This window comes from Leucopleurus acutus (genome assembly GCF_964270905.1).
Source record: "Leucopleurus acutus genome assembly, chromosome: 19".
In the NCBI taxonomy this organism is placed as follows: Eukaryota; Metazoa; Chordata; class Mammalia; order Artiodactyla; family Delphinidae; genus Leucopleurus; species Leucopleurus acutus.
In genome coordinates, this window is record NC_139161.1 from 14,992,607 (window position 1) to 15,014,565 (window position 21,959).

Genomic DNA, 21,959 nt, shown 5'->3' on the forward strand with positions numbered 1-21,959 from the left:
TTCTTAAGCATTTTGATTCTATAGAAAACGGTATTTGCTCCAGTTATCTACTGCTGCATCAAACAGCTAAGAGTTACTCAATGGCTGGGAAACGGAATCATCTGCAACAAAAACTCACATGTTTGGTGTCACGGCCAGAACGACCTGATGACTAAGAACAGTCAACTGGAACACTAACATACGGCTGCTCCATGTGGTTTGTACTTCCTCACAGCAGGGTAAACTCAAAGTAGTCAGTCTTTTGACATGGCAATGCATACCCCCAAAAGCAAGTGTTTCAGTGAACAAGATGGAAGCAGCATGACCATTTATGACCTAGCCTCAGATATCACATAGCATCATTTTGTAGTATTTTATTGGTTGAAGCAGCCACAAGTCTGCTAAGATGCAAGGGAAGGAGACACAGACCCTAAATCTGGATGGGAGGAATGTCAAAGATTTTGCAGCCACGTTTTAAAACTGCCACACTACTTTTTAAATTTCAGTTTTCAGTTGTTTGCTGCTAGTATATAAATACAACAGATACTGCATATTAACCAGTATGGAGTGGAGGAGACTGTAGCTCCACCTATGTTAATTCTCGTAGGCTTTTTTTTTTCTTTTGTAGATTCCTTAGACTGTTCTAGGTAAACAATCACATCTGCAAATAAAGACAGTTTTACTTCTTCCTTTCCAATCTTTATACTATTTGCTTGTTTGTTTTCTTATTGTGCTAGCTTGGACCACACATGGAATGTCGAATGTTAAGTCGCCTTGCTCCTGATAGTAGGGGAAATGTATTTAATATTTCATTGTTACCCGCTTGTCCTTTAGGAGACTAAGTTTTCTTCTATTCTTAGTTTGCAGAAAGTTTTTATTGTTAATTGTAATATTTTGTTAAATGTTTTTCTGCATTTGTTGAGATTACAGATATATATTTATATAAAGACATATAGATTTTCTCATTTATTCTGTTAATATTATGAATTACAGTGATTAACTTTCAAATGTTAAACTAACATTGCATTCCTGGTCAAGTAAAACTAATCATTTTGCTATTAGTGTGTTTCAGGATTTTGCTATTATGGTTATGAGGAATACATGTCTGTAATTTTCTTTTCTTATAAAGTCCTTATCATATTTTGGTTTCAGCATTAATGCTTGTCTAATAAAACAAACTGAGAAATGTTCTCTTTTCCTTTATTTTCTGAAAACATTTGTGTAAGACTCATATTATTTCTTCTTTAAATGTTGGATACAATTCATTAGTAAAGCCATCTGAGCCTGGAGTTTTCTTTTAACTTACAAATTAAATAGATAAGAGCTAGTCAGATTTTCTCTTTCCTCTTGAGTCACTTTTGGTAAGTTGTGTTTTTTATAGAATTTGCCCAATTTAAGTTGTTGAATTTATTGTTATATAGTTGTTCATAATAATCCCTTATTTTTCTTTTAATGTCTGTAGGAACTGTAGTGCTAGCTCCTCTTTCATGCCTGATGTGTTTTCCTTTCATTTTCTTGATCAGTCTTCCTAGGGGTTTATTCATTTTAACTATTAATTTTTTTCTATTTCACTGACTGCTGCTCTTGCTTTTTATTATTTCCTTCTTTCTGCTACCTCTGGTTTTATTTTCCTCATTTTTTTCTAGTTTATTAAGTCATAAACTTAACCACTGATTTTATGTATTACTCAGTTTGAAATATTCTATAATTCGCTTTGTGATTTCTTCTTTCTCTAATGGGTTGTTTAGAAGTACACTGCTAAATTGCTAAATATTTGGGGATTTTATGTGTATTGATTTCTAATTTAATTCCATTATCTCAGAGAACATTTTCTGTAAGATTTTAATTTCTTGAAAATTTCAGACTGATTTTATGGTCCAGAATAAGGTCCATATGCACTTGAAAAGAATGTATATTGTGCAGTTATTGGGTAGTGTTCTATAAATGTCAGTTGGATCAAATTGGTTGACAGTGTTGTTAAAATCTTCTATATATTTACTAATTTTTGTCTACTTGTTCTAACAGCTACTGAGAGAGAGGTGTTAAAATTTCCAGCTATGACTGGGTATTTGTCTATTTAGCTCTTTGGTTCTATTAGTTTTTGATTCATGTATTTTGAACCTCCATTATTAGGTTCATACACATTTAGGATTACTTTATCTTCTGATAAATTGGTCCCTTTATGTTTATCAAATGCCCCTCTGATAATACTCCTTGTCTTGAGGTCTACTCTGCCTCACATTAATAGACCCACTCCAGCCTTCTTATGCTCCATGTTTATAGAGTATATATTCTTCTACCCTTTCACTTTCAATCTGTGTCTTTAAATAACCTCTCCTGCAGACAGCATATGGTTGGGTCTTGTTTTTTATCCAGTCTGACAGTTTCTGCCTTTTGATAGAAGTATTTGGTCAATTTAAATTTAATGTAATTATTGATATGGTTGATTTTAATCTCTCATCTTGTTCCATACTAAAAAAAATTATTCTGTTCTTTCTTTCCAGGCTTCTTTTGGATTAATCAAACAAGTTTTAGTATTTCATTAATTTTATAAATTGTGTTTCCAGTTATTGCTCATGATGGTGATTTTCTTTTAAGGGTAAGAACATGGGAATTTGATAGAATAATTAAATTCACTCAGAACAACATTTACCAATGGGGATATCTAAAGCTGGTTATGGAGACCTAAATGAGAAGCAAATATATCTAGTAGCAAAATTAAAAAACACATGAATTATGGTTGAGAATCCAGAGCTGAGTCTGCATGCATTTGGATATTCTCCTTGAATTAGCCTTAAGATGTAGATCCTTGTATCACTGACTTTCCTTCAAGGTACCCCTACATGTGAGCAATTTCTATGTTCACTTATTTGTTCAAAATTTATTTCCTGAAATGCCTACTATGTCCAAGGTGAGGTAATCACTATGAAGGATAAAAGTTGAACAAGAAAAGGTTCCTAACTTCAAAAGCATGCAATTTAGTCAAAGGAATAAGTACAGAAATAACTAATTCTTATAAAGCACAAAGTATAATATCTGACGTATAATAAATGTTAGTAATAAAAATTTAAGTTCTTACTATACATACAGTAATGTATGAAGTACCACAAGTGAGATATAAAAAAGAAAAACCTATTGTCAATTTGGAAGGATATTGTAACTTACTGGAGGGGGCAGGTGGATCAGCAGGTATTTCATGAATGAGGTGGTATTTAAGGTGGTCCTTGAAAGATGGGTAGAATTCTGACAGGTAGAGATATGAGGAGAAGGTATATCAAGAAAAGGAAACAATGAACAAATGTATGGAGGCAGGAAAATGGAGGGGAGTATTTAAGGATTAATGGATACTTTGGTTTACATGTAAATACAGGGTTCATAAGGGTAAAAGTAGATAATAAGGCTGGAAAGTAGGCTGGATCCAGGTCATTAAGTACCTTAAATGATAGGTCAAGGAGCTGGAAGTTAATTCAGTGAGGTAATAGGGAAGCACTGGAGGTTTCTAAACAGGGAAATTTAGTGATCAGAGCAATGCTTTACGAAGCTTTATCTGGAAGCAGTACATAAAGTCTAGAAGACTGGAGAGACTGGGCAGAGACTACTCACCAGGTATGCCATTAATGGGTTAGAGGTGTGCCTAAAAATGAATCCCTTCAGCCCTCAGGGCTTCGGGGGATTTGTGCAGCTGTAGCCTCAGGGCCAGCCATGTCCAGCCATGAGGAGGCATGATTTTTTATCCCAATGTGCTAAACAAATTTTAATAATTTTCCAAGTGTGTTATGATGTGAAAGAAGCACTAGACCAGAAAACCAGAGAAGACCAGGAAGGGTAGCAACACAGATGTGATATCACGGGCAGCTGAGCAGCCTTCAAGGTAACAGTGGTAGGAATGACTCTGAGATTAACGGATGTGAGAGACATCAGGAGGGCAGAATTAACAGGATTTAAAGATTGACTGAATGTACAGAAATTTCTTTTTAAGTTTGCTCAAAATACTTGCAGAGAAATTCCAATATTTAAAAAAGTCTAGGGTATGGTAAAGCTAATAGGTAGGTAGTAGAAGTACAGATAGAGGTCATCAGCATTGAGAAGAGAAACTCTGATATCCAAGTAATTGGCATGGAAGTTCACATAACTGAAGATAGAGGCCGGAAGAATGTAAATTCTTATAAGTATCTCTGAAATGCTCGAGAAAAGTATATAAGTCTCTCAGGAATAAGCAGGATTCTCAGCAATCTCATGCTTACTCAGGTCCTTTTCTTCGGCTTCCAGCACTGACAGAACATTAGGAAGGGGGTGAGGCAGAGAGACGGGTGAAGGAGGAGATGGTTACATTTAGGTCACAGCCGACACTTGAGCTGCAGAGTTAAAACGGAGGAAAGGCACGAGGCGTGAGAGGGGGATGGATCCCATTTCATTTTCCCCCACTTCTTAAAAATATCTTAATACCTTTTAGTGGACAATTAAGTAATTTTTAGCATATACACAGTTATGCAACTCTACATGCCATTTCATTTTACCTGACTGTGGAGTAATAAAAAAAAATAGCAAATATAAAAACTGAGGATGTTTCTAACCATAGAAACTCCACGGCACTGGGTTGGAGTCATGGCTTTACTGATTTATTTGAACTCCACGGAAGGACTGGTAGCTCTACTACCTTTAGTTCAAGAGAAATGCTTTATATTTGGAAATAAGAATGAGAATTTTTACAAATAAAGGAGGAAGTAGCAATTCCTGGAGGAATTTTTATTTTTTTCAGGTAAAACCTTTTATTTGTTAACTGTATCCTGTAGGAACATTTAGTTTTTGCAGTGTGATAAAAATGATCATTTTTATAGCATGACCCGAGGTGAACTTGGGCTTCAGAGCCTCCACCTTCCACCTGCTTTGCACCTCATCTGTACCTTTGTGGAGATTCTCCAGGGGCTCCAGCACTCCCCTCCGGAAGGAGGCCATGGGATCTTGAACACAGGACCGAAGGCTCAGCATGCTCTGTAGGTGAGGCTCCCGGAGAAGCTGCTCCCGATAGGCCGCCAGCTGTGGTGAGCGGCAGAGCAGGGCAGCAACATTGTGGACGAATTCCGGCACCAGGCAGGTGTAGGCATTATCTGCTTGGCAATAGTGATAGGCAACCACCTAAAAAAGAAAGATGAGAACACAGACAGGTTTATCAGTAGCAAGAGCAACAGTCATGGCTACTGTACAATCATTCTCTAACACTGTCTTCTGTCTCCCCACTCCTCAACTTCTTCAAGTAAAAATAAAAGCTGCTAAACTTTGAAACTGCCTGATTTATCTAAGATCAGAAATTTGACCCAATATTTCTCTTGTGTATGTATGGTATCATAATTCGTAATTAAAATTTATAAATATAAATTGAGTTTTCCCTCTGGATTATAAGAAATAGGAAGCAGGCCTGAGAATAAAGATTTATATTAATCTCTCTAATATTTATTCAGCATAGAGTAGTAGAGGAAAGAGTCTGATATTGTAACAAAGCATTAGGGATAAAATAACCAGAGAAATACCATATGTTAGACTCAACAAACATATGCTCCTAAGGCATATTTTAAAAATTATTAAAAAATTATAATTTCATTATAAACATCTTATAAAAAATAAAATGACTCTGACTTAAGAATTCTCACTAAGTATTTCCTGAGCACCCAGAGAGAATCAGAATTAGATAACAGGAAGCAGAAAAGGAGTGAGATTTTTGTCAGATGCAGGTGTTAAATTCAAAGAACTTAGAAAATGTATGCATCTTAATACCGTTCACGGTCTGGCCTGTCAGGCTGGAACCTGCAATTTTAAGCTCTGTTTTTTTTGTGTGTTTTTTTTGCCGTACGCGGGCCTCTCACTGTTGCGGTCTCTCCCGTTGCGGAGCACAGGTTCTGGACGCGCAGGCTCAGTGGCATGGCTCACGGGCCCAGTCGCTCCGCGGCATGTGGGATCCTCCCGGACCGGGGCACGAACCCGTGTCCCTTGAATCGGCAGGTGGACCCTCAACCACTGCGCCACCAGGGAAGCCCTGTTTTCTTTTTTTTGTTTGTTTGAATTTGCACAGGATTCGCTCTATACCTTCTGGTTGTTCCCTCTGCCTCAAGGTCAAGTGCAGAGGGTGATTTTAATCTAGACCACTCTGTTGGCTCAGTACTACCTACAAAAGTGATGGGATTGTGCAGATAACAAGAAACTGCAGGGGAGATTCAGCCTGAATGTATGGAAAGCATTGACATGGTGCTCAGAACATACAAGCGCACAGTAATGTTAGCCGATGCTGCCACCACCATCATCATTGCCTTCCTTCTCCTCTTTCATCACATCATCTCCATCAACATCACGGTCATCATCAAGGTTCTGTATACCCTCTCCTTTTCAGCTACTGGCTTTGTAACTACAGGCATTTGAAATTTGCCCTAGGAGCATGCATAGATATACCACTGGGACCCCAGCTCCTCAATCATCTCTCAGAGAACAGTCATCCACGAAAGTGTTCTGCTTTGAAATGACTCTTAATCTAGCTCTTTAACAAATGCTGGGGTTTCCCTGGTGGCACAGTGGTTAGGAGTCCACCTGCCAATGCAGGGGACACTGGTCAAGCCCTGGTCTGCGAAGATCCCACATGCTGGGGAGCAACTAAGCTCATGCACCACAACTACTGAACCTGTGCTCTAGAGCCCATGAACCGCAACTACTGAGCCCATGTGCCACAATGACTGAAGCCCATGTGCCTAGAGCCCGTTCTCCGCAACAAGAGAAGCCACCACAGGGAGAAGCCCGTGCACCACACCAAAGAGTAGCCCCAGCTCGCCGCAACTAGAGAAAGCCCACGTGCAGCAACAAAGACCCAATGCAGCCAAAAATAAATAAATAAGTAAATAAATTAAAACAAAACAAAAACCCAAATGCTGGAAATGTCACTTTTTAAAAAACACCTGAAATTGTTCTCATTCAGCATTAAGAAAACTGAACAATACAGGAAATGTTACTACACATGTAAAGCTGAGGATAGGAATTGCTTGTGAGTGAAGCAATGATGTCTGAGCACAGTGTGGAACTGGAAATGAGGAGGTGTACTTAGAAATCTCCACTCCTTTCTGTAGACAGATTGACCACCGACCTTAAGCACAACATAAGGAACCCAAAGAGAAAACTTGGCAGCAATCCATCTGTGCTCTCAATGAACAGTGAATGTCAATGGTTATGCCCACAAGGACACAGATCTCCACTTTATAAAAAGCAAACAGCAAACCTCTGAATCAATATGAACTTTCATCATATTTTACCTCAATTGATTTCACATGTCCAGGCAAAGCACAGCTGAGCAAATCAGCTGTAACTTACCCTTTACCTAAAGTAACGAGATAGGAGTTTGAAGATAAAAATTCTAAAATTTAGGAAGAGGGTTCTTTTACTGATTTCATTAAAAATCATCTGCACTCTTGGCTGTATGAGGTTTTATCTAACAAAGATCATTGCTAAAGTTGCCCCTTCTGTGGCTGCCTTTCTTTCTTTTAATTTAAAAAATTTTTAGGCATTCTAAATATAAAATCTCGATTCCTCTGAAGAATTCAGGCAGAAAGACCATTCAACATCTTCATGAAATTTGTAGTTTGACTCAGAACTGATCATCTACTAGACATTTCAAAGCAGCTACACAGTATGTAAATGTACACACAATCTGTCAAAAACACTTGGTACTTCCCCTTAAATTGTCTATTGACATTATCTACAACTTTTCCTACATATGCAAATAGGAAACAAGTCTGGGAATGTAGTTTTCTCCTGCATTCTCTCATTGTACTAGTGTTCAGTGATGGATAATAGATCACTCCCTACAGCTCTGAGGAAGTCATCACAGCCACCCATACTCAGTCACTATTATTACAACTTCTTGGAAATGGTTCAGAATTAGTCCACCCTCAATAAATCAGCAGGTAAAACCTTTCTGCTTGGTGAACTCTTGTCTCTCACAATGACCTGTTGAAATTTCATTTTCAGCTATGTTTTTCTTATGTTATTAATTTTTTTCCATCTCACATTTTCCTTATGTTAAATCTCTATACTTTTGATTAAAACAATTCTATCCAAAATATCTATCTATCTATATATATATATATATCTCTAATATAACCAACACTGTAGTAATTCTTTGAAGAGGACAGTGAGTAACTTTTAGATTAATGCTGTGAGGGAGGAAAAAAAAGGCCAGGTTTGTAGACTATACAGACCAAAAAAAAAAAGAAGACTGGAGGTCAGTATTGCCTTGGGTATAAAAAGGTTTTGATTTAAAGCTATACACAAGAAATGATACAACTAAGCAAAATCCTCATCAAAGGCCTTAATCAAATGATTGAATGGCAGCAAACCTGTCAGGCTTGTGTTAAAAGTCCCAGGCCTTCACTCTTTAAAGATTCTTTTCTACTTCAAATGAATAATCTGTGACAGGATTAAGCTAATCTCACATAAAGAAAAGGCAGCTTTGAATATATGGAACTCATTTGGACATAAAAATTTAATTTACATCATGACTGGCATTTGCATTACTTAAATTCTAATGTTGTCATTGACCTTCCTTCAGGTCTGCTCTCATATTCTTATTCCCTGTCTCCTTCTCTTCACTTCTTGAATGCCCTCACCACCACCTGATTGATTTCTGACTCAGCGCATCCCTTCCAACACTTCGGGTTACTTTGGCTTTTTGTGTTTCTAGGGACCTGAAGGCTCAGTGTCAAAAACTACTTTCTCTGCCTTTTCTCCTGTCCCTCAACTCTGATTCTAATCTCCATCCTGGGACTGGAAGCTAAGAATAATTCCAGACTTGGGTTCGGCCTCAGTAATTTTCCAGCTTGGAGCTCTAACTTTTTTTTTTGTCAGTAGGACTTTTATTTATTTTTTAAAACTTTTTATTTTGAGCTAATTTTAGACTTAAATGTTGCAAAAAGATGTGAGTTTCCGTATATCCCTTACCCAGCTTCCCTTAACATTTTATATAACCGTAGCATAATTATCAAAACCAGGAAATAACACTGGCACAACACTATTAACTAAAGGCAGTATTCGAATTTTGTCAGTTTTCCACTAATGAGCTTTTTCTGTTCCAGCATTCTATCCAGGACCCTGTGTTGCATTTAGTTGTCATTTCTCCTTAAACTCCTGTAGTCTGTAAGAGCTCCTTAGTCTTTGTCTTTCATACCTTGACACTTTTGAAGAATCCTGATCTGTTATTTTGTTGAATATCAGTCAACGTGGGTTTGCCTAATGTTTTCCTCATATTCCAACTGAGACTTTTTGGCAAGAATACCACAAAAACAATGTTGTGTCACTCTCAGTGAATCATGTCATGGGGTTCATGATGTTGACATGTCTTGTTACCGGTGATGCTGACCTTGATCGCTTGGCTAAGATGAAGGCTTCTTCTACGTTTCTCTACTGTAAAGTTACTGTCTTACCCTTTGTAGTTAATAAATATCTTGGGGGAGATACTTTGAGAGAATGCAAATCCTGTTTTTTCCACAAATTTTTGCCCATTACTTTTAGTATCCATCGGTGGCTGCTGTCTGCAACATTATCATTATTGTGATGCTGTACAACACGGTGACTATAGTTAACAATACTATACTGTATAGTTGAAAGTGGCTAAGAGAGTAGATCTTAAAAGTTCTCATCACAAGAAAAAATTCTGTAACTACAGGAGCTGATGGGTATTAACTAAACTTAGTGTGGTAATCGTTTCACAATATATACACATATCAAATCATTATGCTGTACATCTTTAACTAATACAATGCTATATGTCAATTCTATCTCAGTAAAACTGGGGGAAAAGCACTATGAGAGAGGAAATATAAGATGTTGGTACAACATATCTAAGTAACTTAGGAGAGCCAGAGAAGTCTTCTTGAAAGTAAAACTTAAGCTGAGATCTAAAGGATGAGGTGGAGTGAACAGGCATAGGAGTGTCCCAGGCAGAGGAAAGCAATATGTGCAAAGGCCCTCAGGCAAGACACAGTTTTACACTTTCAGGAAATCAGTTTTAGTGTGGCTACAGTGGAAGTGAGCTGGGGGTAGTAGGAGATAAGACAGAGCAGAGGTTTTCATCTGGGGTGGCTTTGCTCCCCACGGGACACTTGGCAACGTCTGGAGACAGCTTTGGTCATCACAACTGGGGGTGGGAGGATGCTACTGGATAGTGGGTAGAGGCCAAGGACACTCCTACACATACTACAATAAACAGGAAGGCCCCAAACAAAGAATCCTCTGGCCCAAAATGTCAATGGTGCTGAGGCTGAGAAAACCTGAGCTAGATATAAAAGGTAAAAAGCCCTTTATGCTAATACATGTGATGTTTCAAGAAGGGAGCGTGGATTCCATTTAAGGGCAAGGAGGAGCCACTGACAGGTTTTATGTAGCAAGAAGAAAAATACATTTTAGAAAGATTACTCAGGCTTCAGTATAGAGAACAGACTACAATTTAGTCACTCATTTAACACATATTTCTGTGCAAGGCATTGTGCTAGGAGCTGGGGATAGAGTGGTGAACAATAATTTAAATACTGACCATTCTGGTGAAGGAGACAGATTAAAAACCACAAGATGGACAAAGGAATAAATAAGGTTGTTTCCCATATTCAGTATCCTGAATGTAGATGTAATCTGGGTCTCACTATAAAATTTCAGTGTTAATTTTTAGAGGAAAAAAGCCCTAGACACATTTTATAAAACATCATCTATAGGTTACTTGTTTAGTTCTGATCACATTTCTCCTAAAATGTAAATCTTTTAAAAAATACCCAACTGGAACACAAACCAAATCTTATACTTCACTGTTGTCATTTTTTGTTTTTCTCTCTCCATGTGTGGCTTAAGTCTCTGTATTATGCTCAACACACATGTGTGAACTGCTGAAATGATCACTTCCTTGGCTGATAGCTTTAACAGTATCAGCAACAATCTCAGGAACCGTATCACTTGACATCCATCCTCCTGATTTAGTACAGAACTAGTCTCTTGGCAAGGATGACATTTCAGTTTTCTTTCTTTCATAGATTTCCTTCGGTGAAAAAAACCTTTGCTTTTTGTATCACTGTGACACTTCTTAAAATTAGCTGGCTTCTCTAATTAGCTTTATTTCAGATGTATTAGCTTCTTAATATAAGGACTAAGCTAGTGACAATTTACCTAATGTGACAAGAGCTTCTAGATGCATAAAAACTTTTTTTAAAGACTTTTTTTTGGATGTGGACTGCTTTTAAAGTCTTTATTGAATTTGTTACAATATTGCTTCTGTTTCATATTTTGGTTTTTTGGCCGCAAGGTGTGTGGGATCTTAGCTCCTCAACCAGGGAAGCTAAGCTAAGCAAACCCGCACCCCCTGCATTGGAAGGTGAAGTCTTGACCACTGGACCACCAGGGAAGTCCTGCATAAAAACTTTTTGAAGAAGAATTTTAGGTCAGCAAAATTTCTGAAAGGTGCCCCTTCATTATGACTTCCTTACTTTAAAGCCACTCAATTATCGATAGATTTTCCAAAAGAACACTAAATAAAAATCCTTCCTGTCACACTACAGAGGCAGCACAGTGGTTAAAAGCATGGACTCTGGAGCCTGCCTGCCTCAGTTTAAATCTGGTTTCAAGTCACGTACTAGTTATCTCAGCAAGTTGTGTAACCTCAGAGCCTCTGTTTATCTGTGAAATGGAGAGAAGAAGAAGACTCACTTCATTGGGGTGAATACTGGCTCTGTATCCTAGCTCTGCCATTTACTAATAGTAAGACCTTGGGAAAATTAACTATCACTGAAGCACAGTTTCCTCATCTGTAAAATGGGGATGATAATGACCACCTCACAGGCTTAAGAATGAAGAAGTGAAATAACAACTATAATGTAAAAAGTACTAAGCTCAACACACATTAAGCCCTCAGTAAATGGAAGTCAGCCTCTCCTTGTCTGGGGAAGTCTGCATGTATGATCACTTGGTGGCAACAGACTGAAAGCCTGGAAAATCTATGGTTGTTATAAAGTCACACACCCAGGAGAGGCCCCGAATGAGATCTTTGCACCGCTCTACTGTGATTATACTTCAGAACACGTAAGATTAACTGGAAATACATTTAAGAGATGTACACCTAGCAAAACCTGTTACTTCAAGTGGGAAGTGTTTCTTCAATAAATAAAATTGCTTGAAAGTTGTGACAAGAACTCTTCAGTGTTCTCAATTATGAAGAAGCATAAGAAGCGGCAAGCATACTACGAAATACCAGTGATAATTGATGATATACAAGCACCAACACTAAGAACTCTGGCTAGCAAATCAAGAAGTTTTTCAAGGACACTTTTAGTTCTCATATATTAGCTTACTTTATCAAAATATTAACTGGTTTGAAAAGATAATTTCTGCTTACCAGTTTGTTACAGATGAGAAGCAAGGTTGTTGGCTTCTGCTCTATGCTCCTACAGCACAAACTTACACCTGAACTGCAACCTGTGGCACAATTACTGGGATAATATTCAATTTTAATCTAAGGGGCCATTTGTTTTAGATTTTTTTTGTTTAGTGTAAACTTCACAATATCCCATCTCTAGGTGTGAACAGATGTATTTATATTTTGCTTAAGGAAGAAATAAGTGTGAAATTTTAAATATGTTCCTTGAGTAAGTGTAAATAATCACTAATTTCTCACTTATAATATTTAACATTTTCCAAATATTGAACTAAACATCAATTTTAATCTAAAGGGCCATTTCTTATATAATGTTTAATATAAATTTTAAAATATCCCATTTCTAGGTACAAAAGACATTTATTTATATTTTGCTTAAGGAAGGTATAACCATGGAATTTAAAATGTGATCACTTTTCAAGTAAGTAGAGTCACTAATTACCTACTAAAAATAAATAACATTTTCCAAATACTTAACATAAACATCTTGGGACTTCTTCTCTTGATGAGAGAGAGGCTAAGAAGTGAAAACATGGGGAGACTTTCTTTTTAGCACTCATCACCATCTGACATATTACATATTTGTTTGTTAATTGGCCTTTTCCCACCACAAAAATGTGGGCTACATAACAGCAGGGATTGTGCCTGTCTTGTTCACTGCTTTAACTTCAATCTTGTGTTATAGGCATTCCAAGCATATATTCTAAATGAATAAATAAATGACTGTGATGATGAAAGCTCTTCAGCATTTGTGTATTTCTTTCTTTCTTTTCTTTTTTTTTTTTTAGCATTTGTGTATTTCTAGGATGACAGTTATTTTGATTTTTCTAAAGAAGAGGCAGGAGTCACCTTACATGGAATATTTGGAAAAGTAAAACAAAGATGTCTTTTTTTCTTTTTTTTTTTGGCTCCACTGGGTCTTCGTTGCTGTGCATGGGCTTTCTTTAGCTTCAGCGAGTGGGGGCTACCCTTCGTTGCGGTGTGCGGGCTTCTCATTGTGGTGGCTTCTCTTGTTGCAGAGCATGGGCTCTAGGTGTGTGGGCTTCAGTAGTTGCAGCACGCAGGCCCTAGAGTGTGCAGGTTTCAGTAGTTACAGTGCATGGGCTCAGTACTTGTGGTGCACTGGCTCTAAGGCATGTGGGCTTCAGTAGTTGTGGTGCGCAGGCTCAGTAGTTGTGGCTCGCGGGCTCTAGAGCAGAGGCTCAGTAGTTGTGGCGCACGGGCTTAGACGCTCTGCAGCATGTGGGATCTTCCTGGACCAGGGATCGAACCTGTATCCCCTGCAGTGGCAGGCGGATTCTTAACCACTGGGCCACCAGGGAAGTCCTCCAAAGATGTCTTTTAAAGTTGCACTGACTTAGCAATGAATATAAGGGAAATCTCAGACCGTTTTCAGAAGCCCATTTATAAATGGATGTGTACCAATAAGTGGGGACAACTGAAAACGTATTTGGGGGAAACGTGCTGTTTCTGGCTGTAAGCTGGACAGGATTTCTATGAGGAAATTAGAACCTTATGACATTGAAGATGGCTCCCTGTTCCTCATTACTAATTAACCATGCCAAGAGATTTCTTTAAATACTGGAGACAGGCACTCTGCACTCTATACTTCTCCTTAAAATCCTCAAAAATAAGGAGAATAAGAAACAGAAATGCAAACTCCATTGATTAGGAATATCTATCTCTAATCTTAGATTATAATATATAAAGATGGAAAGTGGATGTAGGATTAAACAACCTAACAGACAGAAGAAGGTGAAACAAATGCCTGCTGGGGTTAACAACAGGAATGAGCCAAATCATCTGTCAAACCTCAGAAAAGCACAGGAGTTAGAAGCACCAGGTACTATGGAAGATGGGGGTGAGGAAGGAAGTTGCAAACACGAAACTATTATATGAAGTTTATATAAAGAGCAGTTAGATTCCCAGATATCCATCCCTATCCTGCCCAGCCAGGTGACTACCTTCCCCAAAACCCACAGGAAAGAGAAATTAAAATCACTAGAGAAACTAAAGCAGAGAATCTAGGCTTAGGAGACATAGAGTAGGTGAGGATCAGGTGCAGGACTGAAAACAAGGGGCTTAGGTAAAAGGCTGCAGCCTAAATGATGAAACTCCGCCACCTTCTCCTACTAGCTCCAGAATGTTGGCGACCAGGTTATACACCCTCCAGGAAATTGGTGGATTCTTTGCTAGAACAGTGCAAGGAAAAAACTTATGGACACTGACTTTTGGGTTTTCCCATAAAGGCTGGAGGGTCATCTTAATGCTCTATAGTTAAGCTCTCCATATATATAAGCTTCCATCAGTTCTTTGGTGCCTAACTATTAAGGAAGAGATAAGAGAACATACTGCATCTATAAAACAAAAACAGTATGCTATAAAAAAGAGGGGTACAGGGACTTCCCTGGTGGTCCAGTGGTTAAGACTCTGTGCTTCCAATGCAGAGGGCTTGGGTTCAATCCCTGGTCAGGCAACTAAGATACCACATGCCATGCAGTGCTGCCAAAAACTAAACTAAAAAAAAAAAAAATCTCAGCTTCCCTTGTGGCACAGTGCTTAAGAATCCACCTGCCAATGCAGGGGACACGGGTTTGATCCCTGGTCTGGGAAGATCCCACATGCCACGGAGCACCTAAGTCCGTGCGCCACAACTACTGAGCCTGTGCTCCAGAGCCTGTGAGCCACAACTAGTGAGTCTGCACGCCACAACTACTGAAACCCGTGCGCCTACAGCCCGTGTTCTGCAACAAGAGAAGCCACCGCAATGAGGAGCCTGTGCACCGCAACGAAGAGTAGCCCCTGCTTGCTGCAACTAGAGAAAGCCTGCGTGCAGCAATGAAGACCTAATGCAGCCAAAAAAAAAAAACCTCAATTACAAAAAAAAGAAGGGAACAACTGGGGGAAATAAAGACCTATTGGAAATTAAAACTATGATAGCCAAAAAATTTTTTGTGAAAGGACTGAAAGGTAATGTTGAAGAAATCTCCTAAAAGTGGATAAACAAATAGGAAACAGAAAAGTTAAGAAGAGTAACAATACAGGCAATCTAATTTTTGACTAAAAGGAGTTGTAGAAGGAGAGAACAGAGGAAGTGGTGGTGAGAAAATTTTCAATAAATACTACAAAAGCATTTCCCTGAAACAAAAAATATCTCCAGGGCTCACTAGGTACCAACAGAATATGAAAAAAAGACCCAAGAACAGTGGTGATAAAAAGAAGATTCTGGGCTTCCCTGGTGGCGCAGTGGTTGAGAGTCTGCCTGCCGATGCAGGGGACATGAGTTTGTGGCCCGGTCTGGTAAGATCCCACATGCCACGGAGCGGCTGGGCCCGTGAGCCATGGCCGCTGAGCCTGCGCGTCTGGAGCCTGTGCTCTGCAACGGGAGAGGCCACAACAGTGAGAGGCCCGCGTACCGCAAAAAAAAAAAAAAAAAATAAAAGAAGATTTTAAAAGCTTCTGGAGAGAAAAAAGGTATATATAAAGAATTAGGAATAAGAATAGTACCATATTATTTAATAGTAATACTGGAAGTTCAAGATGGATGCCTTCAAAATTCTGAGGGAAAATAATTTTTAACCTAGAATTATGTCAAACAAAGAGTAATGTATGAGAATGGAATAAAGATGCTTTTAGGAACATTAAGTCTCAAAAAACTTACCTCCTATGCATTCTTTCTTAGCAAGCTACCAGAGGACGTGCTCCGTCAAAATAAGGAATACAATCAAGAAAGACGATGACATGGGATCAAACACAAAAGGGAAGTAACAGGAATTTCCAGGATAACAAGTAGGTGGTAAGACTAGAGCATCCTAGGTCCAGATTACCTCGATGGAGAGCTCTAGGATTTCCAGGGTGGGGGGGGGGGGGAAATGTAACTGATGTGGAAAACTATATTGAGAGGCATTTTACAAAGCATTAAGGCTTATGGAATGACAGCCATAGTTTTGAAGAAAAATAAGCAAACTTTACAATGAGGCATTTCATAACCCAGGAAAAACAAAACTGCTCAAGAAGAAAATGTTATCCTTGGTTCCACAGTGAACCATATTTGTGTAGTATTAATACTGAAAATACTGTAACATGGATTCAGACTAAAATCATGATATAACTGTACTGAGATGGTAGAGGGAGGAAGGAAGGTGAAAGAGCTAACATTCTCAACATCCATAATAAGAAGGAATAGATAATGTACACAACTGATCAAAAAAGTTATAGCAGTATATGAATATTATTTAGAAACATGGAGGTAAAGATCAGAGAAACATCTCCAAATGTTGAAAGGAGCTGCCTTTGGGGAGAGGGTGGGCTCAGGAGGGGAAAAGAATTTCTGGTTTTTATTATAAGTCTTTGAACATTATTTGATTTCCTAAACTATGTATATATGTTACTTTGATAAAAATAGAAAATTAAAATGCAAACATATAAAGAAGTTATGGATAGTGTGGTATAGCAGGAAGAGTTTTGAGCTAGGAATGAAAATACAAAGCTATTGATTACTTATACTGTGATCTTGGGTAAATCATACAACTTCTTTGAGTCTCAATTTCCTTATCTATTCATTGTGGGACTTTGGTTATTTCTAAGGGCCTTTCCAACAATAAGGTTCTGATTCCATAATAACGAAGTATTTTTCTAGGAACGGCAAAGAGAGAGAAACTTTTATCCATGTTCTCATGGTCCACCTGTACATACTTTTGTTCACTTTGCCAGGGGTCTCCCTACCATTGCCCCCTTGATGTTAAAATGGAACTAGCATGCCCGCAACCTGAGAATCCGATTGTACCTGCGAGGCTAGTCTCCGCATGGCCTCCTCCTGCCGCCTCCGCATTTCTGGAGTTCCTGGGCAGCTTCCACTGGTGATGGCTGAGTGGGCTGAAGGTGGCTGTGTGAGTGGCAGCTCTCTGTTGGCATCCATATCTGTATTATAAAGATGAGATGTTTGCATCAGATAATCATAAAACTCTAAAGAAAGACTGGTTAAATCCCATTTGTTCTTTGATCCAGCAATTCTACTCTTAGGGGTATGTACCCAAGAGAATTAAAAACATATGTCCATGCAAAAACTTGTACAAAAATGTTCAAAGAAGCAAGATTCATAATAGCCCCAAAACGGAAACAACCCAAATGTCCATCAACTGATGAATGGATAAAAGATGGTACAGCCTCACAGTCGAGCATTACTCAACAATAATAAAAAGAAATGAAATACCAATATATGTTACAACATGGATAACCCTTGAAATTTTACACTCACTCAAAGAAGTCAGTTACAAAAGACCATATAGCATACGATTCTATTTATTTGAAATGCCCAGAATACGGAAATCCATAGGGACAAAAGGCAGATTAGTGGTTACCTAGGGGTAGAGATAGGGATTTAGGGGGGGAAATGAAGACTGACTGCTAATGGGCATGGGATTTCTTTTAGGGGGGAATGAAAAAGTTCTAAGATTAAGGTGATTGCTGCACAACTGAGTGACTACAGTAAAAAGCAGTGAATTGAACCGTTTAAATGGGTGAATTATACGGTACGTGAATTGTAGCTTAATAAAGCTGTTTTTTAAAAATTCCATTCGTTTATGTTATTTAGGTAACATCTTAACTACTACTAGAAATTATAGACTCTATTTATAAATACAGACCATACTTAAAAATGGGTACACAATAAGTAGACTGTTATTGGATGGTCAATAACTACTGAAAAGGAGAAGAAATAGGGGAAAATAGTTCTCATTTAACTCCCTACCAGTAGGACTTAATTGAGACTTCTTCCATCCAACTGGCAAAGTAAATTCCCTGGCCACCGCATAGAGTTCTGAATAAACTGTAGGGGGGTAGGTGTGGGAGACGGCAGTGAAAAAGACTGAAGAAATGTGCGCAGTAAAGTTCAGTGACTGTCACTGTATCATGCCTGTTGTTCACTCCCTCTGTCCACCCCATTCCCCCTTATCTGGTTTTGTGGGTAATTAGTGTCTGAGTACCTTCTGTCTTCTAGCTGTTCCCTTTTGGAGAGGCCCTCCTTTTTGTCTGGGTGTCTTTACTTTCTGCTTGGTATTCAGAGAACAGTAGAAATAAAAGTTAATAGGGAGGAGCAGTCAGCGTGCACAGCGAACTGGCAACACAGACTTCTGGAATGAGCAGAGTGGGGAGGGGAGGGGTTACTCACTGAACAGCTATTTGGGGGCATGGCAGCTGTTGGCAAATGTCAAATCCAAACAGTAACTACCCTCAGACTTTCAGTGATAGGAAAATACAGTCTTGTAATTAGACCGAACTTCCCTAACTACTGTACTGGGTACACTTGTAGTTAATGTAACAATGCCTGGATTACACAACAGGTCCATTTTTCACAAAATGTTTCCGTTCTCTGTACGTGTGTGTTGCGGGGTGGGTGGTGACGGTAGAGATTGATGGGGGAGTCGGGTTTGGGACGGGGTGTAGGTGGACAGCAAGATGACAGGCTAGTGTCTGCCTTGACAGCTTCTCTGTGCCTTCCCAGGGAAATGACAAGGAGGGGGCGGCTGGGGGCTGGGTGTCTGTGGGGGAAGGACAGAGCCAGGCAATGCAGTGCTGCAGGCTCGACTGCTCATGTCTTCCACAGCAGCGCTGCTCAGCGTGGAGGAGTGAGGGACAGAAGAAAGAATGACACAGGATGCAGAAACGGAGGTGGGGAGCTCCAATAATCTTCCACCTATTTTCATTACTACTACAACTGCATCACTGACTTAGGGTTGGGAAGGCCAGTGGGATCCCAAATACACCTATCAAAGTTGAATGTAAATTAAACTGCAAAACATTAAGCCAACTCTCTCTCGCTAAGACATCATTCTTATTCACTAATGAAAAAAATTCTGCTACTGCCAGTAACATTTTCAGTGCCGGCTCATAAAGTAACAGATCAATGCCGAAAAACAGCTTGTTCTTTATCAACCACTTACTCTTTTTTTTTTTTCTCAAAGAAATATGTTTAAATTGGTTAAGATATATTCAGTTCATATTTGTTTACAGAAATAACAAATATAAAACAGAAACAGATCACTGATTTTTTTTAAAAAAGTAACATTTTTGAGCGCTAATACTTGAAAAGCTTTAACCAAAACCTCGTGAGGATAATACAAGAAAGACAAAACATTTGTCCTCAAAACTAGAAAATTTAATGAGAGCCAGTTCTAAAACAAACTGAAGTTAGATTTTATTATTAATCATTTGCATAACAGAAAATGAAATTTTACAGGTGTGTGTAGCTATTGGGGTAATTTCAAGAGTTGATTTTGTTTTTCAGAGTTAATATTTAAATACCAGTAAATGACATCAACCATTTATTCTTGACCATTCTTAAGTGGTTCAGTTAAGATGGCAGAGGTGGAATGTAGTTTGGACATCAAAGCGGGCAACAAAAATTATTACATCAAATTACGACAAGGCAATGCTGGTTCTGTGTAGTTCTGATAAATATATAACCACATACTCAATCCCCTTTAACACCTTTTCAAGTTTTCTAAGTTAACTATCAGGCCAAATCTATAGTCTTGACATGTGGACATTTATCACATGAATGGGGTATTTTTAGAGTTTCTCTGGAGGTAAAAGGCAACGGATGTTAGAGAATAACTTAATGAACTATCTTTAAAGGACCTCTGCTTTGGGGAGCACATGGGCTGTTTTCTATTAACTCCTGCTCTCCCAGGCTTAGAGGGGGCACTTCCAGGCACCTTTGCTTTCAGAGAAAGCAGCTCTTCTTGCCCTTGAGCCATGATTCTACCATCTGTTATCTGCAACAGTGATTGATATATAGAGGAGTCAGAGAGACTACTACCTAGCTGGTTTTCTTTCTGACACACTCAAATAGTTAACCTCTTGGATTACTCAGATAAGAAGTAGTCTGGCATGATATTTAAGCTAAGCACTCTAACGAAAATACTGGAATAGGTATGGAAAGTTACTTTCAACCATGCAGACATCTTAGAATCACAGAATTTTAGCATAGGAATGAATCTTAAAGATCACCTAATCCCACTGACTTATTTTACAGATGACAAAAACCAAGGTCTAAAGAATTAAAGTAAAATTCTCAAGGTTACAAAGTACAGTAAGTTTGAGCGCTGGAGCCAAACTATGGGCTCTTGACTCCCATGACATTATGCCAATCTACCTCAGATAAACTTAATCCAGAAACTAAGCATGATACTGCTCTTAAGACATGAATTATTCCATACCAATTCTTACCATACCCTGGCAAATGGGACTCTTGATCCAACCAGTTTTCTTTCTAGACACTAGTTCTTCTACGTGTCAGATATCCATAAGTTTACCAGAGGCAATCTGCCTACTTAACAACATGAAACAGGAATTAATTTCAACAGGAAGCCAGGATGTTTGGAGGGTGTTCAGTGAGCTCCTGTTGAGTTCCCACAGCACCGTTCTAGACTCTGTAACTACAATACTATGATCCCAAACAAACCATTTCTAGTGGTTGCTGTCTGGAAATCTGTGGTGAGCTAGATTATTGATTTGGACTAGCAGGGCAAGAGTTTCTTTTTGTTTTCTTATAACTAGCAGAAGCCAGGTAGACTGGTTCGATACATATAGTGTGTATAGGAAGAACCCTTATACATTTCTTTTTATCTCCTTTACTCAAGTGAGTTCCATCAATAAGGAGAGGGAGCACAGCAAAATGGATGACACTGGCCTCTGAAACCAGACTGCTTAGGCTCAAATTCTAGTTTCACTATTTAGTGGCTACGAAACCTGGGAGGCTTACTTAACCTCTCTGAGCCTTAAACCACTTATCTGTGAAAGGAAGATAACAGGAACTACCTCTCTGAAAGAGATAAGAAGGTTGGATGAATGAATGTTTGTTAAGCTCTTAGAGAGTGCCTGGTACTAAGGACCATATAAGTATTTTAAAAACAAATAAACAGGATCCTGATGGTGATCATTAAGCTGCACCTGCCTGTGATGAAAGAAGCATAAATATATATGAGATCTCAGCATCTTTTCACATAGAAGCAGGAGAAACCCTTCAAGGACACAATGAAGTTCAAGCCCAAGCAGTGCAACACTGACATCGATCGCAAGGAAATGAAGGCCGCAAACAGACTGTGCCGGTGTGAACAGGAAGCCTGCACACAGGCTGAGCAAAAGCTGACAGTGATGGATGCAAACAAGCTCTTATGGGCAATTGCTCTAGTCATTATCCAAAGGACAGACCAGCCAGACAGTCAGGAGGGAAGAGGCATACATTTATTCTGAGAGAAAGGTTTTTTCAGTCACTCTCAGGTGACTGTTGGATATGTGGGTTAAATGTCAACAGAGTATTACATTCTTTCCCTCGACTCTGAGTTAATGGTCCTCACGTGCCAGTCAGGTTTTGCAGATGAGAAAATGAAAGGATATAAGACTTAATACAAAGATGCCGGAAAAAATTTCAGAGCAATGAAGCATGGAGTTATTTAAAAAAAATTTTTTTAGTGTTTTTTTTTTTAACATATTTATTGGAGTATAATTGCTTTACAATGGTGTGTTAGTTTCT

General features: G+C 38.7%; 1 protein-coding gene across 1 annotated transcript in view; it reads right to left on the minus strand.

Annotated features, from left to right (window-relative positions):
- Positions 1 to 21,959, minus strand: part of TANC2 (tetratricopeptide repeat, ankyrin repeat and coiled-coil containing 2) — a gene marked incomplete at its 3' end in the record, with an annotated part of 353,474 nt that overhangs the window by 68,627 nt on the left and 262,888 nt on the right. The window contains exons 11-12 of the mRNA XM_082861750.1: positions 17,211 to 17,344; positions 4,884 to 5,115 (exon numbers count right to left, since the gene is read on the minus strand). Coding sequence (XP_082717876.1) covers positions 4,884 to 5,115; positions 17,211 to 17,344 — 366 coding nt within the window. The remainder of the gene's footprint in view (positions 1 to 4,883; positions 5,116 to 17,210; positions 17,345 to 21,959) is intronic.